The 18,288-nt window shown below is 39.7% G+C and overlaps 1 protein-coding gene across 11 annotated transcripts in view; it reads left to right on the top strand.

Annotated features, from left to right (window-relative positions):
* Positions 1-18,288, top strand: part of SRPK2 (SRSF protein kinase 2) — a 239,250-nt gene that overhangs the window by 194,985 nt on the left and 25,977 nt on the right. For all 11 annotated transcript variants that reach the window (XM_061165206.1, XM_061165200.1, XM_061165205.1 and 8 more), the window contains 2 exons: positions 16,610-16,775; positions 17,944-17,969. In XM_061165206.1, coding sequence (XP_061021189.1) covers positions 16,610-16,775; positions 17,944-17,969 — 192 coding nt within the window. The remainder of the gene's footprint in view (positions 1-16,609; positions 16,776-17,943; positions 17,970-18,288) is intronic.

The raw sequence follows: 18,288 nt of genomic DNA, 5'->3' as shown, positions 1-18,288 counted from the left end.
GCTTAAATAGCCCCAAGGCATGTGGGATCTTAGGTCCCCAACCAGGCATTGAGCTGGCATTTCCTGCATTGGAAGGCAGATTCTTAACCTCTGGACTAATAGGGAAGTCCCAAATTACTGTTTTGTTTTGTTTTAAATAAAAGTAAAAAATACGTACAGAGACACATATCTCCTGTTTTAAAGATACATATATTACAGTGCTTAACACTATGAACTTGTTAAATCAATTTTATGTTGATATTTACCTAATGATAAGCTATTCTGTCTTATGAAGAGAGTAATATGTAAATGTCAAACACACGTTTCTTTTGGCACTCTGAATTTTTTTTCATATAAATGATACACTAAAATAAGAAATCGTTTTATCCAATGGCATTTACAAAATGTTCCACTTAGAAGATAACACAGATAAACATGTAATGTGTTGTTTTTATTTGCTATTTCTTAGTATTTGGATGAAGGGTAAATGAAAGATAATCTAAGGAATTTTTAAGTTATATAGGGAATATTTGTACTTTTGCCTTGACAAAAGAAAAAGACCCTTCAGTTAGGATCTGTTTGAGTGATGATACTTAAGCAGATGTTTATAGAAATGGAAGTATCCATATATGGAAGATCTCCTTCTGATTAGAAATGCTTCCCAGATTCAGTTTTCTGCATGGAACATACCAGTCTTTGACTCATTGTCCTGAGAGCCTAAGGAGGGAAAGTTGTGGATATGTCTTATTCTGGATTACCTATTCTGATATAATGGATAATATCTGTGGATATTTCTGCAGTGTAAGTAATATCAAGGAGGTTGCTTGGTTTACTTGAGAAGAGGACTAGGTGGTTTGGTTCTCTTTTTTTGGTCCCAGAGCCTAAAACTTGAGCTAGATCTGCCTGAAGATTCTATACCTGAAATATAGACCTTGATCCAGAATTCTTAAATATGAAAAGAATCAGGGAATGATTCACAGTTAAGGAATTGTGAATTTTAAGATCTGAGTGTCTGAAGTAGAAGCTTCCTGACAGTTGTAGAGGTATTTGCATGTTGGCATGTGTGTGTAGGTTTTTAAATTTTTAAAAAAATTTGAAGCTGAATTTTTAATTGTGTGTAGGTCACTCTGTTTATTCAGTATGTTGTTCATCTCTTTATTTACCTTTGTCTTTTTTGTACTGCAAATTGGCAGCTTACCTTCTAACACTGTAGATGGTACTTGAGAAGAGGGGCTACGCTGGCCTCCCCGGGGAGGGCTGCACTCCCACACTGGAGTGTGAGTGCACGTGTGCCTAGTGTGGATCCATGGGGAGCTTTTGTTTAATATATCTGTTCCCTTGTAGGTTTTAGATAGTAGCATTTTAACTCATTATTTTAACATGCCTAACATCTCAAGTGAAAAAAAATAACTTTCCTTTGATTTAGAAGATGATTCATGTTAAGGGAAAATGTTAATTGGAATTTTTTGATCCCCGAATGTCGCTTTGGTATACGTAACTATTAGTGTCAGATCTAAACTTTAAAAATAAAGAATCTAGTTAAAATTTTGAAAAAATTTGTTATCTAATGTAAATTTTCTACTTTATCTCTGATAAATCCTGGAAATATTGAAAGATTTACATATTTTTTATCTTGATGGAAGGAAAATTCCCATTTATTTTTCTTGTAGTTAAATTTAAAATTAAGAAAAAATGCACAGTAAGAAACAACTTATTATTTATGACAATTCTTATTTCTAAATATGAAGTTAAGAAAGCATGTGTGTATAGTTCTTTAAATTGGAGTATAATTGCCTTACAATGTTACATTAGTTTCTGCTGTACAACAACCCAGAATCAGCTCTACATATACACATATCTCCTCCCTGCTGAACCTCTCTCCCACCCCTCTAGGTTATTTTAGTGCCCCGGACTGAGCGCCCTGTGCTATACGGCTATATAGCTAGCTTCCCACTAGGTATCTTACATATACAGTGTATGATGTCAGTGCTACTCTCTCGATTCATCCCACCCTCTACATCCCCCACTGTGTCCACAAGTCCATTCTCTACATCTACGTCTCTGTTCTTGCCCTGCAAATAAGTTCATCAGTACCACTTTTATAGATTCCGTATATATGCATTAATATACAATATTTGTCTTTCTCTTTCTGACTTATTTCACTGTGTATAACAGACTGTAGGTCCATCCACATCACTACAAATGACTTGGTTACCTTCCTTTTTATTGCTGAATATGTACATCTTCTTCATCCACTCATCTATCGATGGGTATCTAGGTTGTGTCCACGTCCTGGCTATTATAAGCAGTGCTGCTATGAACATTGCAGTACAGGTTTTACATATTTTAACGAAGTTCATAATTTCAGAAGTAACAGCTTGAATGTATATCACACAGGTTCTGTCATCCCCTACTGTTGCCTTAGGTGTCACTACAACTTAAGCTTGGCAGTGTTGGGAGAAGATGAATTAGCAGAGGAACTGTCAATATTTATTTTGTATTCCAGAACGGAAAACCAAAATCTTGCCATTCTTAGCTAATAAAAATGTCTCTAAATCTAAATAAGATGTTCTTAAAGTGTATTGAAACTTCAGTGCATACTTACTGAACAAATGATTTCATGAATGCAATCCTCACTTTAATTTATGTACACTGCTCCTTAGAGAGTAAGAACTTATGTAGTATTTTATTGGTCTAGAATAATTTCAAGATGAAATTTTGATTTTATGTGGTCTGCACTTAGTTCTTATAGGCATTGTTAATAGAAGCTTTGTTTTTCTTTAATTTGATCCCATCTTTAATTTTCTTTTAAGAAAAATACCATGAAATCTGGATTTTTTTTCCCCCTCTAAACTTATAACTCTCAAAGTAGTACATTGTTATATATCCCAGATAATAATCTCTCTGCCTGAATTTCCTTTCATTCTCTTTGAGTCATCCTCTGGGTTCAGTACTTTGATTCCTGGGTAATACCGGGAAGATCCTTTATTAATAGACCCTCTCAGCTCTGTTACTCCGCAGGATATAACAGAGTGGGCCACCTTTCTAATATTCTCTCACTGTGCGGCCTCCTTCACCTCTGAAGTCCAGTGCAGCTAACAGTGTTTCACTCATCGCTGTTGCACCCATCCCTCTCCGCTGGTCACCTAGCCACTGATCCCTTCTGGCCATGTATGTTTCTCGTGGTATTCCTTTTATTTCCAGCACCACCTTTCTTAGTGGTCCTTATCACCTCACCTTTTCACTTCAGTTTATTCTGTTGACAGTTATTTTCCTCAGTAAAACTTTGCTTTAATAATTCATATCCTTATGTAGAAACCTTTAGTGGCATTCTGTTGCGTGTTCTGGAAGATCAATATTGTTGACTTTCGTGAAGCAATGTATATAGTGATGTAGAACTTGGGTGTTGGTGTTAAATATAATTCTGTGTGTCCTCAGGTTCTGAATCCATGGATTCCACCAACCATGGATTGTAAATATTGAGGAGAAAAATTTGAGAATGTCCCAAAAAACAAATTTGAATTTGCTGTGCAGACAACTATTACATAACATTTGCATTTTATTTACAACTATTTATGTAGTATTTACATTGTGTAAAATACTGTAAGTAATCTAGAGATGATGTAAAGTATGTGGGACGGTGTGTGTAGATTACATGCAAATACTGCTGCCCTTTCATTATAAGGGACTTGAGCGTTTGGGGCTCTTGGTATCCACAGGGGAGGGTGGATGTCCTGGAACCAAACCCCTGTAGATTCTGAGGGACAACTGTATACGCTACTCCAGCTAAAGAACTTTGGCCAAGTTACATAATCTTTTTAAGCCATAGTTTCATTATGAATAAGATGAGAATAATAATGGTACCATCATTATTATTGTTACAGTATAAAGGGATATTGCTATAATAATTACGAATATTTGTTCAGTGCTTACTATGTGCAAAGCATAATTTTAAGTACTTTGTAAATTTTAATGCATTGAATCCTCATAATAAGCCTATGATATAGGTTTTTTGTGTACTTTTTCTTTTCCTTTTTTCTTTTTTTTAATGGAAGTGGAACTACAGTTAAGTAATTTAGCCTTAGTCAAGAAACAACCAGTGTGTATGGTGGAGCAGGAATTCAAACCCAGGTAGTGTGGGTTTGGAGTGTATGTGTTTACCATTTTTCCAAGCAACAAATAATATCTTTGGACTTGTACATAGCTCGTGTCCAATAAACGTTAAATCATGGCTCTTCTTATGAACCTGTTTAAGGTCTTCTACCATCTGATGAAAGTCCATGTTTCCCTTACAAACCCTGAATCAGCTCTTATCCCCTGGCAGGTAAATCTTTCCTTATTGATTAATTAATTAATCATTTTTTAAATAGAGATTTGTTAGTGTCCTTCCGGTACACAGTTTCCTTTCTAGAATCACCCAAATTGGGGTTATCTTATGAATATTCAGAGATGTCCCAAGCATTTATAAACACACGCTGCTTTACCAGGACTTTTGTACATGATTTTTTACTACTTTTCTCTAGGTTATTTAGAGAAAGTGCTTACTTTGCCATTTTTTAAAGCACCACATCTTTGATTCATTTCTTTTGTCCTAGGCTGTAGAAAATAACCGTTCTTTCTTTTCTACCATGTTTATAAAGATGCAACCAAAATTCCACTTCTATGACAAGGCTTCCCATACTCGCCCATTAAGAGTGGTATTTCTTCCCTCCCCAGGGAAGGATGGCTGAAGCCTGCACTTGGTTCTTTCTTAATGATTGCAGAGCCTTATAATGTAAGCTAATGTTTCTCACCCCTGGCACTATTGACATTTTGGACTGGATAGTCCCTTTTTTTTTTAATTTCATGGCTGCAGTCACCATCTGCAGTGATTTTGGAGCCCAAAAAAATGAAGTCTGACACTGTTTCCACTGTCTCCCCATCTATTTCCCATGAAGTGATAGGACCAGATGCCGTGATCTTAGTTTTCTGAATGTTGAGCTTTAAGCCAACATTTTCACTCTCCTCTTTGACTTTCATCAAGAGGCTTTTTAAAGTTCACCTTCACTTTCTGCCATAAGGGTGGTGTCATCTGCATATCTGAGGTTATTGATATTTCTCCCGGCAATCTTAATTCCAGCTTGTGCTTCTTCCAGCCCAGCGTTTCTCATGATGTACTCTGCATGTAAGTTAAATAAGCAGGGTGACAATATACAGCCTTGACGTACTCCTTTTGCTATTTGGAACCAGTCTGTTGTTCCATGTCCAGTTCTAACTGTTGCTTCCTGACCTGCATACAGGTTTCTCAAGAGGCAGGTCAGGTGGTCTGGTATTCCCATCTCCTGCAGAATTTTCCACAGTTTATTGTGACCCACATAGTCAAAGGCTTTGGCATAGTCAATAAAGCAGAAATTGATGTTTTTCTGGAACTCTCTTGCTTTTTTGATGTTCCAGCGGATGCTGGCAATTTGATCCCTGGTTCCTCTGCCTTTTCTAAAACCAGCTTGAACATCTGGAAGTTCATGGTTCACGTATTGCTGAAGCCTGGCTTGGAGAATTTTGAGCATTACTTTACTAGCATGTGAGATGAGTGCAATTGTGTGGTAGTTTGAGCATTCTTTGGGATTGCTTTTCTTAGGGATTGGAATGAAAACTGACCTTTTTCAGTCCTGTGGCCACTGCTGAGTTTTCTAAATTTGCTGGCATATTGAGTGCAGCACTTTCACAGCATTATCTTTCAGGATTTGAAATAGCTCAACTGGAATTCCATCACCTCCACTAGCTTTGTTCGTAGTGATGCTTTCTAAGGCCCACTTGACTTCACATTCCAGGATGTCTGGCTCTAGGTGAGTGATCACACCGTTGTGATTATCTGGGTCGTGAAGATCTATTTTGTACAGTTCTTCTATGTATTCTTGCCACCTCTTCTTAATATCTTCTGCTTCTGTTAGGTCCATACCATTTCTGTCCTTTATCGAACCCATCTTTGCGTGAAATATTCCCTTGATATCTCTAATTTTCTTGACGAGATTTCTAGTCTTTCCCATTCTGTGTTTTCCTCTATTTCTTTGCATTAATCGCTGAGGAAGACTTTTCTTATCTCTCCTGGCTATTCTTTGGAACTCCGCATTCAAACGGGTATATTTTTCCTTTTCTCCTTTGCTTTTCACTTCTCTTCTTTTCACAGCTGTTTGTAAGCCCTCCTCAGACAACCATTTTGCCTTTTTACATTTCTTTTCCTTGGGGATGGTCTTGATCCCTGTCTCCTGTACAGTGTCACGAACCTCCATGCATAGTTCATCAGGCTGTCTGTCTAGTCCCTTAAATCTGTATCTCACTTCCACTGTATAGTCATAAGGGATTTGATTTAGATCATACTGAATGGTCTAATGGTTTTCCCTTTCTTCAGTTTAAGTCTCAATTTGGCAATAAGGAATTTAAGTCTGAATTTGGCAAAATCACTGCAGATGGTGACTGCAGCCATGAAATTAAAAGATGCTTACTCCTTGAAAGGAAAGTGATGACCAACCTAGATAGCATACTAAAAAGCAGAGACATTACTTTGCCAACAAAGGTCCGTCTGGTCAAGGCTATGGTTTTTCCAGTGGTCATGTATGGATGTGAGAGTTGGACTGTGAAGAAAGCTGAGTGCTGAAAAATTGATGCTTTTGAACTATCGTGTTGGAGAAGACTCTTGAGAGTCCCTTGGACTGCAAGGAGATCCAACCAGTCCATCCTAAAGGAGATCATTTCTGGATGTTCATTGGAAGGACTGATGCTGAAGCTGAAACTCCAGTACTTTGGCCACCTCATGCGAAGAGTTGACTCATTGGACAAAGCCCTGATGCTGGGAGGGATTGGGGGCAGGAGGAGAAGGGTACGACAGAGGATGAGATGGTTGGATGGCATCACCGACTCGATGGACATGGGTATGAGTAAAGTCCGGGAATTGGTGATGGACAGGGAGGCCTGGCGTGCTGCGATTAATGGGGTCGCAATGACTCGGACATGACTGAGCAACTGAACTGAACTGAAGTCCTTTTTTGGACTGGATAGTGCTGGGGCTTCCCAGGGGGCTCAGACTGTAAGAGTCTACTTGCAATGCAGGAGACCGGAGTTCAATCCCTGGGTCGAGAAGATCCCCTGAAGGGAGTGGCAACCCATTCCAGTATTAGTCACATCCTCATTAGTCACATCAGGATGATAATACGTAATTTGTGGCTTTCTTGTGGAGATGAGTTTGGAGGGATTGCCTATTAAGTTTTCGGCATAGTGACCGGCACAGGGTAGCTGCTCTGTCTGCCCGGCTGCGTTGTGAGCACCCTGTGACCCCGACCACGTGTTATGGGTTCCACATCTCTTTGTAGCTTCCTTCATGTTGTAGGCAGTCAGGAATGAGAGGTTATCTTTTCTTAAGTAAGAAATGTATGTTCCTCTTACTGTACAAAGTGGCTGACCTTTCTGTGATCTGATGGGCCTGTAGATAAACGTTCCCACTTAGTTTTGAAATGTCCCAGCATAATTGAATCACTTGCTTTTCCAGGGTTTCCCATACACTATTACCAATCCTTTGATCGTTTTTTAGCTGTCCTCATTTAGTCCTGGTGACCATGTGCAGGGTCGGGAGGGGCCATCCTCTGGTGATGGTGAGAACACTCCCTTGCCTCCCTCCAGGCTGCTTCTCTGACCTCAGGTGTGGGTGTATTCCCCCCCACCCCCAGCTTTCATTTCTTTTTCTTTTAAAATCAGCTTTATTGAAGTCAATTTTATGTTTAGCTTTTGTTTCTCAAGCTGAAAGAAGAAATGGTGCTGTGATGGCAGTATTTGTTATTTGTGGTGCATTGAAGATATACCACAGGCGATGGGGTTCTAAATGCTGTTGCTGCTCTTTAAACACGGCTTTTACTTTCCTATGTAATCGAAAGGGTAGCTGATATTTCACTTTTTAAAACTTTGTGGTTTAATTCATTGCCCTTACCAAAAACCTTGTGAATAAGTGGCAGCTTACCATTAAATGAGGCTTGGTAAGGGCACGGTGACTGCTATGATACGCAGGTACAGCATGCAGCCTGGGATTTTTGAATCATTATTACTCTTTCTGTATCATGATTATCACAAACATGGATTATGCTCTTGCAGGCACTCCCTGTTTTAAGTGCTGTCTTTGTGTTATGCTGTCTAGTCCTTACCACAGCCTTAGTAGGAGACTAGCGGTGTTATTACCTCCACCCTGAAGGAGGTATTAAAAGCTTCTCAAGGTTCCGCAGTTACTGTGGGAATCAAGGCTGGAATCCGGATGGTGTGATCCAGAGTCTATGCTCCTGACTGCGGGCTAGTGTTGGTATGGAATGTCTACACAGGAAGATTCAGAAGCATTTTACATTATAGCATGTCTTGTGAAAAGTGTGCATTCATGTTTCTGATGATGGTTTACTTTTACATTAATAGTGCAGCTAGCAATTAGATAATTTTAAAGTACATTACTTAATTGGTGATATGTACTGCAGTGTGTAAGCTAAGGGACTTTCCAAATGCCTTGCTCTTTCAAACCCACCTTCTGGGGGGCGGCTGACTTTGCAGACAAAAGGAAGAATCAAGTCCCCACCCAGCAGGCTGTTATCATGAATTTGTCAACACTTATTACTTATTTACCATTTAAATGATCTCACTGGTCCTAGTTACCAATGAATTCATTATGATCAAGCCAATATTGTTCAATTTTTAGAATAGAAAATTGATTGGTAAGCATTTTTATGCTCTTGGATTTGCCCATGTGGTAGTACATATGATTCTCTACTAACCTGAATTCTCCTCCTCAGAGTGCTGGGTATGCAAGTCAGAAATTCGGGGAAGCTGCTCTCTTCAAGGGACTCGAGCCCCTTCCCCAGCTCATGCCTCTGTGCTGCTGCAGTGCTAGGCAGTGTTTTATCTTTTGACCTGACTGTATTCAGAAGTGAAGTACAGCTACTCAACTTTCTTATTAATTTTCACTGGTCAGAGTTGGAAAGAACAAGGAGCAGAGGGAGATTTCAGGACAGAGTGGATGAGGAAAGTGTCCGTGGCCCTCATCCTTGGTGATTGTGGCAGGTGTTTCCCACACTTCTCATTCAGTCTAGCATGTGCTTGTCGGAGCAGCTTGCAGCATTTACCTCTTGTCTGTCCTCTGTCCTGGTGAGGAAGAGAGATCCTCTGGGAGCTTTAGCTTTCCCAGGAGCGAAGCCTCGGGCTTGAGGAACGCCCTCTGCTGTTTCCCTTCATGTCCACAAGGACCAGTGTCCCCACGTGGTGCTGTTGCCCTCGGCGCTCCCCTGTACGGCCAGCCCCTCTGCTGCTGGTCGGGTCTCCCTGGTGCTGGTTACGAGGCCTTGCCCACATCATTGGAGGTTACCCCTTCTCCTTGCCCAGCGTCCTTTGTTCTGGTGTGGCAGAAGAAAGGTGCCTATGTTGTGCCCAGATCAGAAGAGAATGTGCAAAATTGCTCTTGTTCTGTTTCTCTGTGCAGTTCAGAATTTGGGAGGAAGCTTTCTGTGGGTGGTGAGCAGGCCCTGGGAGATACCTTCAGGTGAAACCTCCATGTTATTCCCAGCTTACTCCTCCCTTTCTGTATGTGACAGGACCGATTTCTAGCACGAGGTGGAAAGGAGCTAGTTTATGTTGTTAACACCAGTAATAAATGGTCCTTCACATGGTTCATAGGTGCCTAGACAGAAATATTAGAGACTGTCCTAACCAAGTGCCTCATTTTACGGCTGAATTTGAGGTCAGGGGAGGGAAGAGACTTAATCTGAGCCATAGCTAGTCAGTTTCTGAACCAGAACTGAAATCTGGCTCCCAGCCCAGAGCTCTGCCTGCGGTCTGCACTACTGCTGCCTCACACGGAGAGGACCAGCCCCTGGCCCTGGGGTGTGAGCCGCCGCCCTGGAGTGGGATGCAGCCTGTTCCTGGCCCATCTGTGGTTACTTGACCTGGGGTCTGATGATGGAGCAGATGGCAACGAGGATCTCTGCTGCCTCCTGCTGATGAGGCCCAGGATGTTTTTTAGGCAAGAGATACACACGTTCTGTGCTAAGACAAGTGAGGCTACCGAGGTCTAGCCTTGAGCATGAAATTTGATTCGTTGATTTTTTTTTAATTGTCATAATATTTGGCATAAATTTTTGTAAGATTGCCTATCATTTTTTGATTCTGGATTCTGGGATACTTAACTGCTTTAACTTCACTGTCTGAGACCAGAAATGCTATTTTTGAAAATAAAATCATTCTTACAGCTATATATTTAAAAAATATATATTAGTATTCATTAAAAGAATCAGAGTTTATCAGGTAGATCCCGTTCATATTATAGATGGGAGAAATGAGACCCAGAGAAATTTAATAAGTGACTTAGTGAAGTTATGTTTATTAAGTCAGTATCAATACTGACTTAGTTCATTTTACCATTTAGTTTGAGCTTCTTGTGAGCTAGACATTGTACTGTGAGTTCTTCATACATTATTTCTAATTATTTCCATATTTCTGTCTAACGGATAATGTTCCCCCTTTTATAAGTAAAAAAATGGAAAGGTCAGGCAGCTTAAGTACCTTGCCTTGTGAATGAGTGATTGAGAAGTAATGCAGGAATGGTCTGAGTCCCAACGTCATGATTTAACAGTGCTCCATGCTATCTCTTAGCTGTTTCTTCAGGATTTCCTTTATCTTAATTAGTTTATCCCTGAAAGCGATAGTCTTTTCCTTGTGTTCAAGTCTTCTCTTTATGTTTGTTGTTAGACATAAGCAATGCTTCTTGAGGAAGGTTAACTGTGTTGAGTGCAGTTGTTATTCAGTTGACCAGTCATGTCCAACTCTGCGACCCCGTGGACTGCAGCACACTAGGCCTCCCGTCCCTCACCATCTCCCAGAGTTTGCACAAGTTCATGTTCATTGCATCGGTGATGCTGTCCAACCATCTCATCCTCTGACGCCTTCTGCTCCTTCTGCCCTCAATCTTTCCCAGAATCAGGGACTCTTCCAATGAATCAGCTGTTTGTAGCAAATGACCAAAATACTGGAACTTTAGCTTCAGCGTCAGTCCTTCCAGTGAATATTCAGGGTTGATCTCCCTTAAGATTGACTGGTTTGATCTCCTTCCTGTCCAAGGGACTCTCAGGAGTCTTCCCAGCACCACAGTTCAAAGGCATCTATTCTTTGGCATTCTGCCTCCTTTACAGTCCAGCTCTCACAATCATACGTGACCACTGGGAAGACCATAGCCTTGACTGTACAGACTTTTGTTGGCAGAGTAATGTCTCTGGTTTTCAACACACTGTCTAGGTTTGTCTTTGCTTTCCTGCACAGAAGCAATCGTCTTCTAATTTCATGGCTGCAGTCACCATCTGCAGTGATTTTGAAGCCTAGGAAGAGGAAATCTGTCACTACTTCCACCTTTTCCCCTTCTATTTGCTATGCAGTAATGGGTGTGGATGCTATGATCTTAATTTTTTTAATATTTAGTCTTAAGCCAGCTCTTTCACTCTCCTCCTTCAACCTCATCAAGAGGCTCTTTAGTTCCTCTTTGCTTTCTGCCATTTAGAATGGTATCATCCATATATCTGAGGTTGTTGATGTTTCTCCCTCCTATCTTGATTCCTGCTTGTAACTCATCCCACCCTGCATTTCTCAGGTTAAACAAACAAGGTGACAGCAGACAGCCCTGTCACACTCCTTTCTCAATCCTGAACCAATCAGTTGTTCCATACAGGGTTCTAACTGTTGCTTTTTGACTTGCGTACAGGTTTCTCAGGAGACAGTAAGATCGTCTGGTATTCCCGTCGCTCTTAAGAGCTTTCCACAGTTTGTCATGATTCATAGAGCCAAAGGCTTTAGCATAGTTGTTGAAACAGAGATAGATGTTTTTCTGAAATTCCCTTGCTTTCTCTATAATCCAGTGAATGTTGGCAATTTGGTTTCTAGTTCTTCTTCCTTTTCTAAACGCAGCTTGGACATCTGAAGTTCTTGGTTTGCATAATGCTGAAGCCTAGCATGCAAGATTTTAAGCATGATCTTACTAGTATGGGAGATAAATGGCAATTGTCTGATGGTTAGCACATTCTTTGGTATTGCCCTTCTTGGGAATTGGGGTGAGGATTGACCTTTTCCAGTCCAGTGGCCACTGCTGGGTCTTCCAGATTTGCTGACATAATGCAAAACGTTGATGGCATCCTCCATTGAAGTGAAGTCACTCAGTCGTGTCCAACCCTTTGCGGCCCCATGGACTGTATGTAGCCTACCAGGCTCCTCCATCCATGGGATTTTCCATGGAAAATGGAAAAGTGGAGTGGGTTGCCATTTCCTTCTCCAGGTGGTCTCCCGCATTGTAGGCAGACACTTTACCACATGAGCCATCAGGGAAGTCCTGTCCTCCTCTAGGGATCTGGATAGTTCTGCTGGAGTTTCATCACATTCACTAGCTTTATTAACAGCAGTGCTTCTTAAGGCCCACTTGACTTCACACTCCAGGATGTCTAGCTCTGGGTGACTCACCACACCATCGTAGTAATCCAGTTCATTAAGATCTTTTTTATACAGTTCTTCTGTGTATTTTTTTCCTTCTCTTCTTGACCTCTTCAGCGTCTACTAGGTCTCTACCATTTTTATCCTTTATTGTGCCCATCTTTGGGCAGAATGCTCCCTTGATGTTTCCAGTTTTCCTGAAGACATCTCTAGTCTTACCTCTTTTGTTGTTTTCCTCCGTTATTAAACACTGTTCATTGAAGAAGGCCTTCTTGTCTCTTCTAACTGTTCTTTGATTGGTGCTTTTACTTGGATGTACCTTTCCCTCTCTCGTTTTCCCCTTCTCTTTGTTCTCCTGCTATTTGTAAAGCCTCCTCAACTAACCGCTTTGCCTTCTTGCTTTTCTTTCTCTTTGGGATGGCTTTGTTCGCCACCCCCTGTACAGTACTGTGGACCTCTGTCCATAGTTCTTCAGACACTCTGTCATATAGATCTAATCCTTTGAATATACTTGTTACCTCTACTGTGAATTCATACAGGATTTAAGTCATACCTGCTGGCCTAGTGTTTTTCCCAGTTTTCTTTAGTTTAAACCTAAATTTTGCTATCATGGTCTAAGCCACAGTCAGCTCCAGGGCTTGTTTTTGCTGACTATATACAGCTTCTCCATCTTTGACTACAAAGAATGGAATCAGTTTGATTTCGGTATTGACCATTTGGTGATGTCCATGTGTAAAGTTGTCTCTTGTGTTGTTGAAAGAGAGTATTTGCTATGACTAATGCAGAATTCAGTTAGCCTTTGTTTGCCCTGCTTTATTTTTTGTTCTCTAAGGCCAAACTTGCCTATTACTCCAGGTGTATCTTGACTTCCTACTTTTGCATTCCAATTCCCACTGATGCATAGAATATCTTTTTTAGGTGTTAGTTCTAGGAGGTCTTCTAGGTCTTCATGGAACTGATCAGTTTCAGTTTCTTCAGCATCAGTGGAATGAGCATAGACTTGAATTACTGTGAGGTTGAATGGCTTGCCTTGGAAACCAACCGAGATCATTCTATAATTTTTGAGGTTGCACCCAAGTACTGCATTTCAGACTTGTTTGTTGATTATGAGGGTTACTCTGATTCTTCTATGGGATTCTTGCCCACAGTAGTAAATATAATGGTCATCTGAATTAAATTCATCCGTTCCCGTCCATTTTAATTTACTGATTCCTAGGACGTCGTTGTTTATTCTTACCATCTCCTGCTTGATCACTCACAACTCACCTTAATTCATGGACCTACTATTCCAGGTTCCTATGCAGTACTCTTCTTTGCAGCACCAGGTTTTACTTTCGTCAACCAGACACATCCACAACTGAGCATTGTTTTTAGCCCAGCCACTTTATTCATTCTATTAGTATTTCTCCTCCACTCTTCCCCAGTAGCATATTGGACACCTTAGACCTGGGGGACTCATCTTTTGGTGTCATATCTTTTTGACCTTTTTAAATAGTTCATGAAGGTTCTCATGGCAGGTATACTGGGGTGGTTTGCCAATCCCTTCTCCAGTGGATCACATTTTGTCAGAACTCTCTGCTATGATGTGTCTGTCTTGGGTCGCCCTGCATGGCATAGCTCATAGCTTCATGGAGTTATGCAAGCCCCTTCGCCATGACAAGGAAGTGATCCATGAAAGGGATTAAATATATGAAACCTTAAATTCTTACTGAGAACACTTTGCTCAAGTGTCTCATTTTCATTGAAATTCATTTTAACACATTTGGATACTGGATTATATTAACTGGATCTTACCTAAGTATCTTCACACACAGTGAAACAACCCAAGAACTATGAAAGAACTAAGGGGAAAGTTAGGAGCAAATTGTTCATGAGATGGTAGTGAAAGATATTTTTGGAAAGATGCTGACATTTTAACTTTGAGTTAATATTTGATGACTGAAGTGAAATTTTAGTTGAAATAATTTAAAATAGTTTAAACTTTCTAAAAGTCTTATTCCTTTTCCTTCCATAGACTGGAAGTCATCAGTGTACTTGTCCATTAATTTCTTGTACTTCTCAGAATTTCTCTCACTATTCATATGTAAGAACTCCAGGTGATACTTCAGTTTGCACAGAGAAGATACATGAATGCCAGTGAATATATATAGGCTCAGTGAATTGTGTTCCCTTCAGAATTATAACTTTATTCTCTATGGAAACATATAATGACATATTTCCTACTGTTGGTCCTTTGACACTTTAAACATAATTTAAACATATTTTAGTTGAAGTATTATCTAAAACATTAAATATTAATTTTAAGGTAAAAAAGTCAAAGCCTTGTGGAGATAGGGAACTTTGTTTATTGCTTTGTATCGAACGTCTATAAGCGTAACGCAGCCTGTTACAGGAGCACAAGTGATGCTCAGTCAGTGAGGTCGTGTGAAAGCATTTCCAAGGAGAAGTTTTTTTAAATGAATGTGAGGATTTTCATCTTGGTTGAGAGACTCATGTTCCTTCTGCTTTCCTTGCGAAATCTCTGTGCCTTCACTTACTAATGTTTTGTCATCTTAAGATTGTTTGGTATTCCCTGGTGGCTCAGCTGGTAAAGAATCTGCCTGTAGTGTGGGAGACCTGGGTTGGATCCCTGGGTTGGGAAAATCTCTTGAAGAAGAGAAAGGCTACCCACTCCAGTATTCTGGCCTGGAGAATTCCATGGACTTATAGTCCATGGGGTCACAAAGAGTCAAACACGACTGAGGGACTTTCACTTTCAAGATTGTTTAGCCAGAAACTGAAGGTAGACAGAAGCGTTGGGTTTTTGCTGAGAACTTTTCCGAGTTGTTCGGTATTATATATCTTCTGCTTGTCTTTTCCTCACTTCCTTGTCTAATGTGATCAAGACCACCAAATGACTTAAAATGTTTGAATGAAGATCTTTATCAAATGCTAATGTTTATTGAGCATGTAGAATTTATAATATATGGGAATATGATGTATTTTAAAATATTTTTTTCCTTATGAAAAGAAAGAATTCCCCTCTTATAGAAATAATTCCAGAAAAACTTTGGTGTTGCATCTAGGTCACCATACTCTGTAATTTTTGCTGTAATTTACACACACACACACACACACACACACATATGGTAAGGATGTGAGCATGTTGGTTTAGCAGTTTCTTTTAGTTCAGTACTATAGTTTATTGCCTGGGTACCAAAGCTACCTAATTCTCCTTTCCTACAATATTAGAAATGTACAGACATCATTAGCCATTATGGGAATGCAGATCAATGAGATACACACTTCACACCCACTAGAGTGACTAAAATGAATAAACAGATAGCAGGTATTGGCCATCATAAAAAAATTGGAATTCTTGCACATTGCTGATGTGCAAGGTGTGTAAAATGATGCAGCCATAGTATAAAACAGTTTGGCAGTTTATTGACAAAGACTAGAGTTACAGTATGACCCAGCAATTGCACTACTAAGAAAAATAAAGGCATGTCTGCATAGAAACTTGTACATGAATGTTTATAGAAATATATTTATAGTAGCCATAAAATGGAAAGAACTCAAATGTTCATCACTGAATGACTAAACAAAATGTGGTATTTTCAGTGGAAAATTATTTGGCATTTAAAATAAATGAGGTATTGATACATGCTACACATAGATGAACCTTGAAAGTATTGGGCCAGGTACAAAAGACCACTCTGTATCATTCCACTTACATAAAATGTCCAAACCCAGGAAAGTAGATTAGTGGTTGCTTAGGGCTAGAGGGGTTGGAAGGAGACGGGGAGTGACTGCTAATGGGTGCAGTATTTTTTCTTTGAGTGATGAATGTGTTCTAAGTTAGATAGTGATGACTGTTGCACATCTAAAAACCATTCTATTGTATGCTTAAAAGGGTGAATTGAAGAAAAAAAAAGGGTGAATTGTGTGACATGTAAATTACATCTCACCAACGTTGTTAATTTAATAAGTGTGTGTTTAAATACATTTGCTTCTATGAGCATAAATTAGCTCCAGAATGGTATACACTGGTTGCTTATGGGAAGGAGCCGGGTTTCTATCAGGCCTGAGTTCCTGTTGTGCCTTGTAATGACTGTAACTATTTTATAAATAAATGTTGAATAATAAAAGTATTAACTCCTCTCTGATTTTATGTGATCAGGTCCTTCAGGGGTTAGATTATCTCCACAGTAAGTGCAAGATCATTCATACTGACATAAAGCCGGAAAACATCTTGATGTGTGTGGACGATGCATATGTGAGAAGAATGGCAGCCGAGGCCACAGAGTGGCAGAAAGCGGGCGCTCCTCCTCCTTCAGGGTCTGCAGGTGAGAGACTGGGCCAGCTTTGTGTCAGTCTGTGTAGGGCATTGAGAGCCTGCAAATTGTTCATAGGAAGCAATTGAGTTAAATATGTACATGTTAGGAACTTGCCTAAGAGCCTGATGACTGGAAATAAGTAGACCTTTTTTTTGAGAAGGAAAATGCCCCAATTAAGTTGTATTTTAATATTTGAATTACTTAGCTTTGTCCTCCCTTAAAAGGTCACTGAATTCTTCTTACCTGCTGCTTCATTTGAACATTGTCTGCGTTGGCCACTTCTCTGCAGAGGAGTGTATAGTAACAGGTTTCCTTTAGCCGACCTGCAATCATCAGAATGCTTCCTTGTCTCCATTGAGCATAGTTATATCAATCTGAGTGTGACTGGTGGACTTTAAATTAGTTTCAAGAACTTCAGGGTGAAAGAAGATCAACTGACTTGAGCATTGGTGTATGAATTTTTATTTCTGGTTTTCACAAGGTGTCAGGATGGCTGTGAAGTGTGGATGATGCTTTCATCCTCTCTTCACATGCTTTCTGCCCTAGTGTGTTGTCGGGTATGCACAGGGACTACAGAGTGAAAGCCCTCTAACTGAGGCTGTTGGCAGACGAACCACTTATGAATCTTGTTTTCTACCATCAGGTTGCTGTTTAGATCATGGAACTGTAGTCTGTTAAGCTTTTGACATTGGCCAAGTCTGTTCATGTCATTTCTAGACTATTTGCAGTAGTATTGGATTTATTTTAGTTGTATAAACTTGTGAAATAGTTTTCAAACATAGATGTGTAAATTAATTGTTCTGAAAGGTGGAGATTAATTGTTCATTTCATTGTCTGTAAATAAGTTGGGTTGTGTGACTCTTCTCCATTTTCTTATCAGTGTTCTGTGATTGTGTGCTTTTGAAGTGAGTGAGTGTTTAATTTCAGATTAATAAGAGAAATGACTCCATGTGAACCACTATGGCTTTGCTTTTTAAGAGCCAATCATTTGTTTGAGTTGGATAAACTTTCTTTAGGGCTCTTTGATTAACAAGTTTTAATATTTAACAATTGTTGAAGTTGCATAGCCATTGAAAGGCAGTAGTTATTTCATTTTACAGTTCAGATTACCTACAAAAAGGTAAGTATCTGTTTCACTATAAATGTTCACTTTTGTTTTGTTTTGTTTTGTTTTTAGTGAGTACTGCTCCACAGCAAAAACCTGTAAGTACTTGCACATATATTACCTCCTTGTCAAAAGTGACTAGTCATTATTGAACTTTTCTGATTGCAACATTAGTTTTTGTTTCTTTCTGCAACAGCGTTTCTTTAAGGGTTGTTTGAGGGAATTAGTTTTACTTTTTGTTGTTGTTCCTTTCTCAGTCACAGATGTTGTCATGCATTTTAGTGTAAAAGACAGCCATGTTTATAAATGCCATGTATCCTTGAATATGCAAGACAATGTTTTGAAAAAGTGAAGTGATTTTTAGAGGTGGGGTAATTAGAGCTATCCCAAAGTCTGTGTTTTCCTCGTGCACTTTCT

This window comes from Dama dama, chromosome 18, assembly GCF_033118175.1.
Source record: "Dama dama isolate Ldn47 chromosome 18, ASM3311817v1, whole genome shotgun sequence".
Lineage (NCBI taxonomy): Eukaryota > Metazoa > Chordata > Mammalia > Artiodactyla > Cervidae > Dama > Dama dama.
This window is presented reverse-complemented; position numbering and strand designations above follow the sequence as displayed.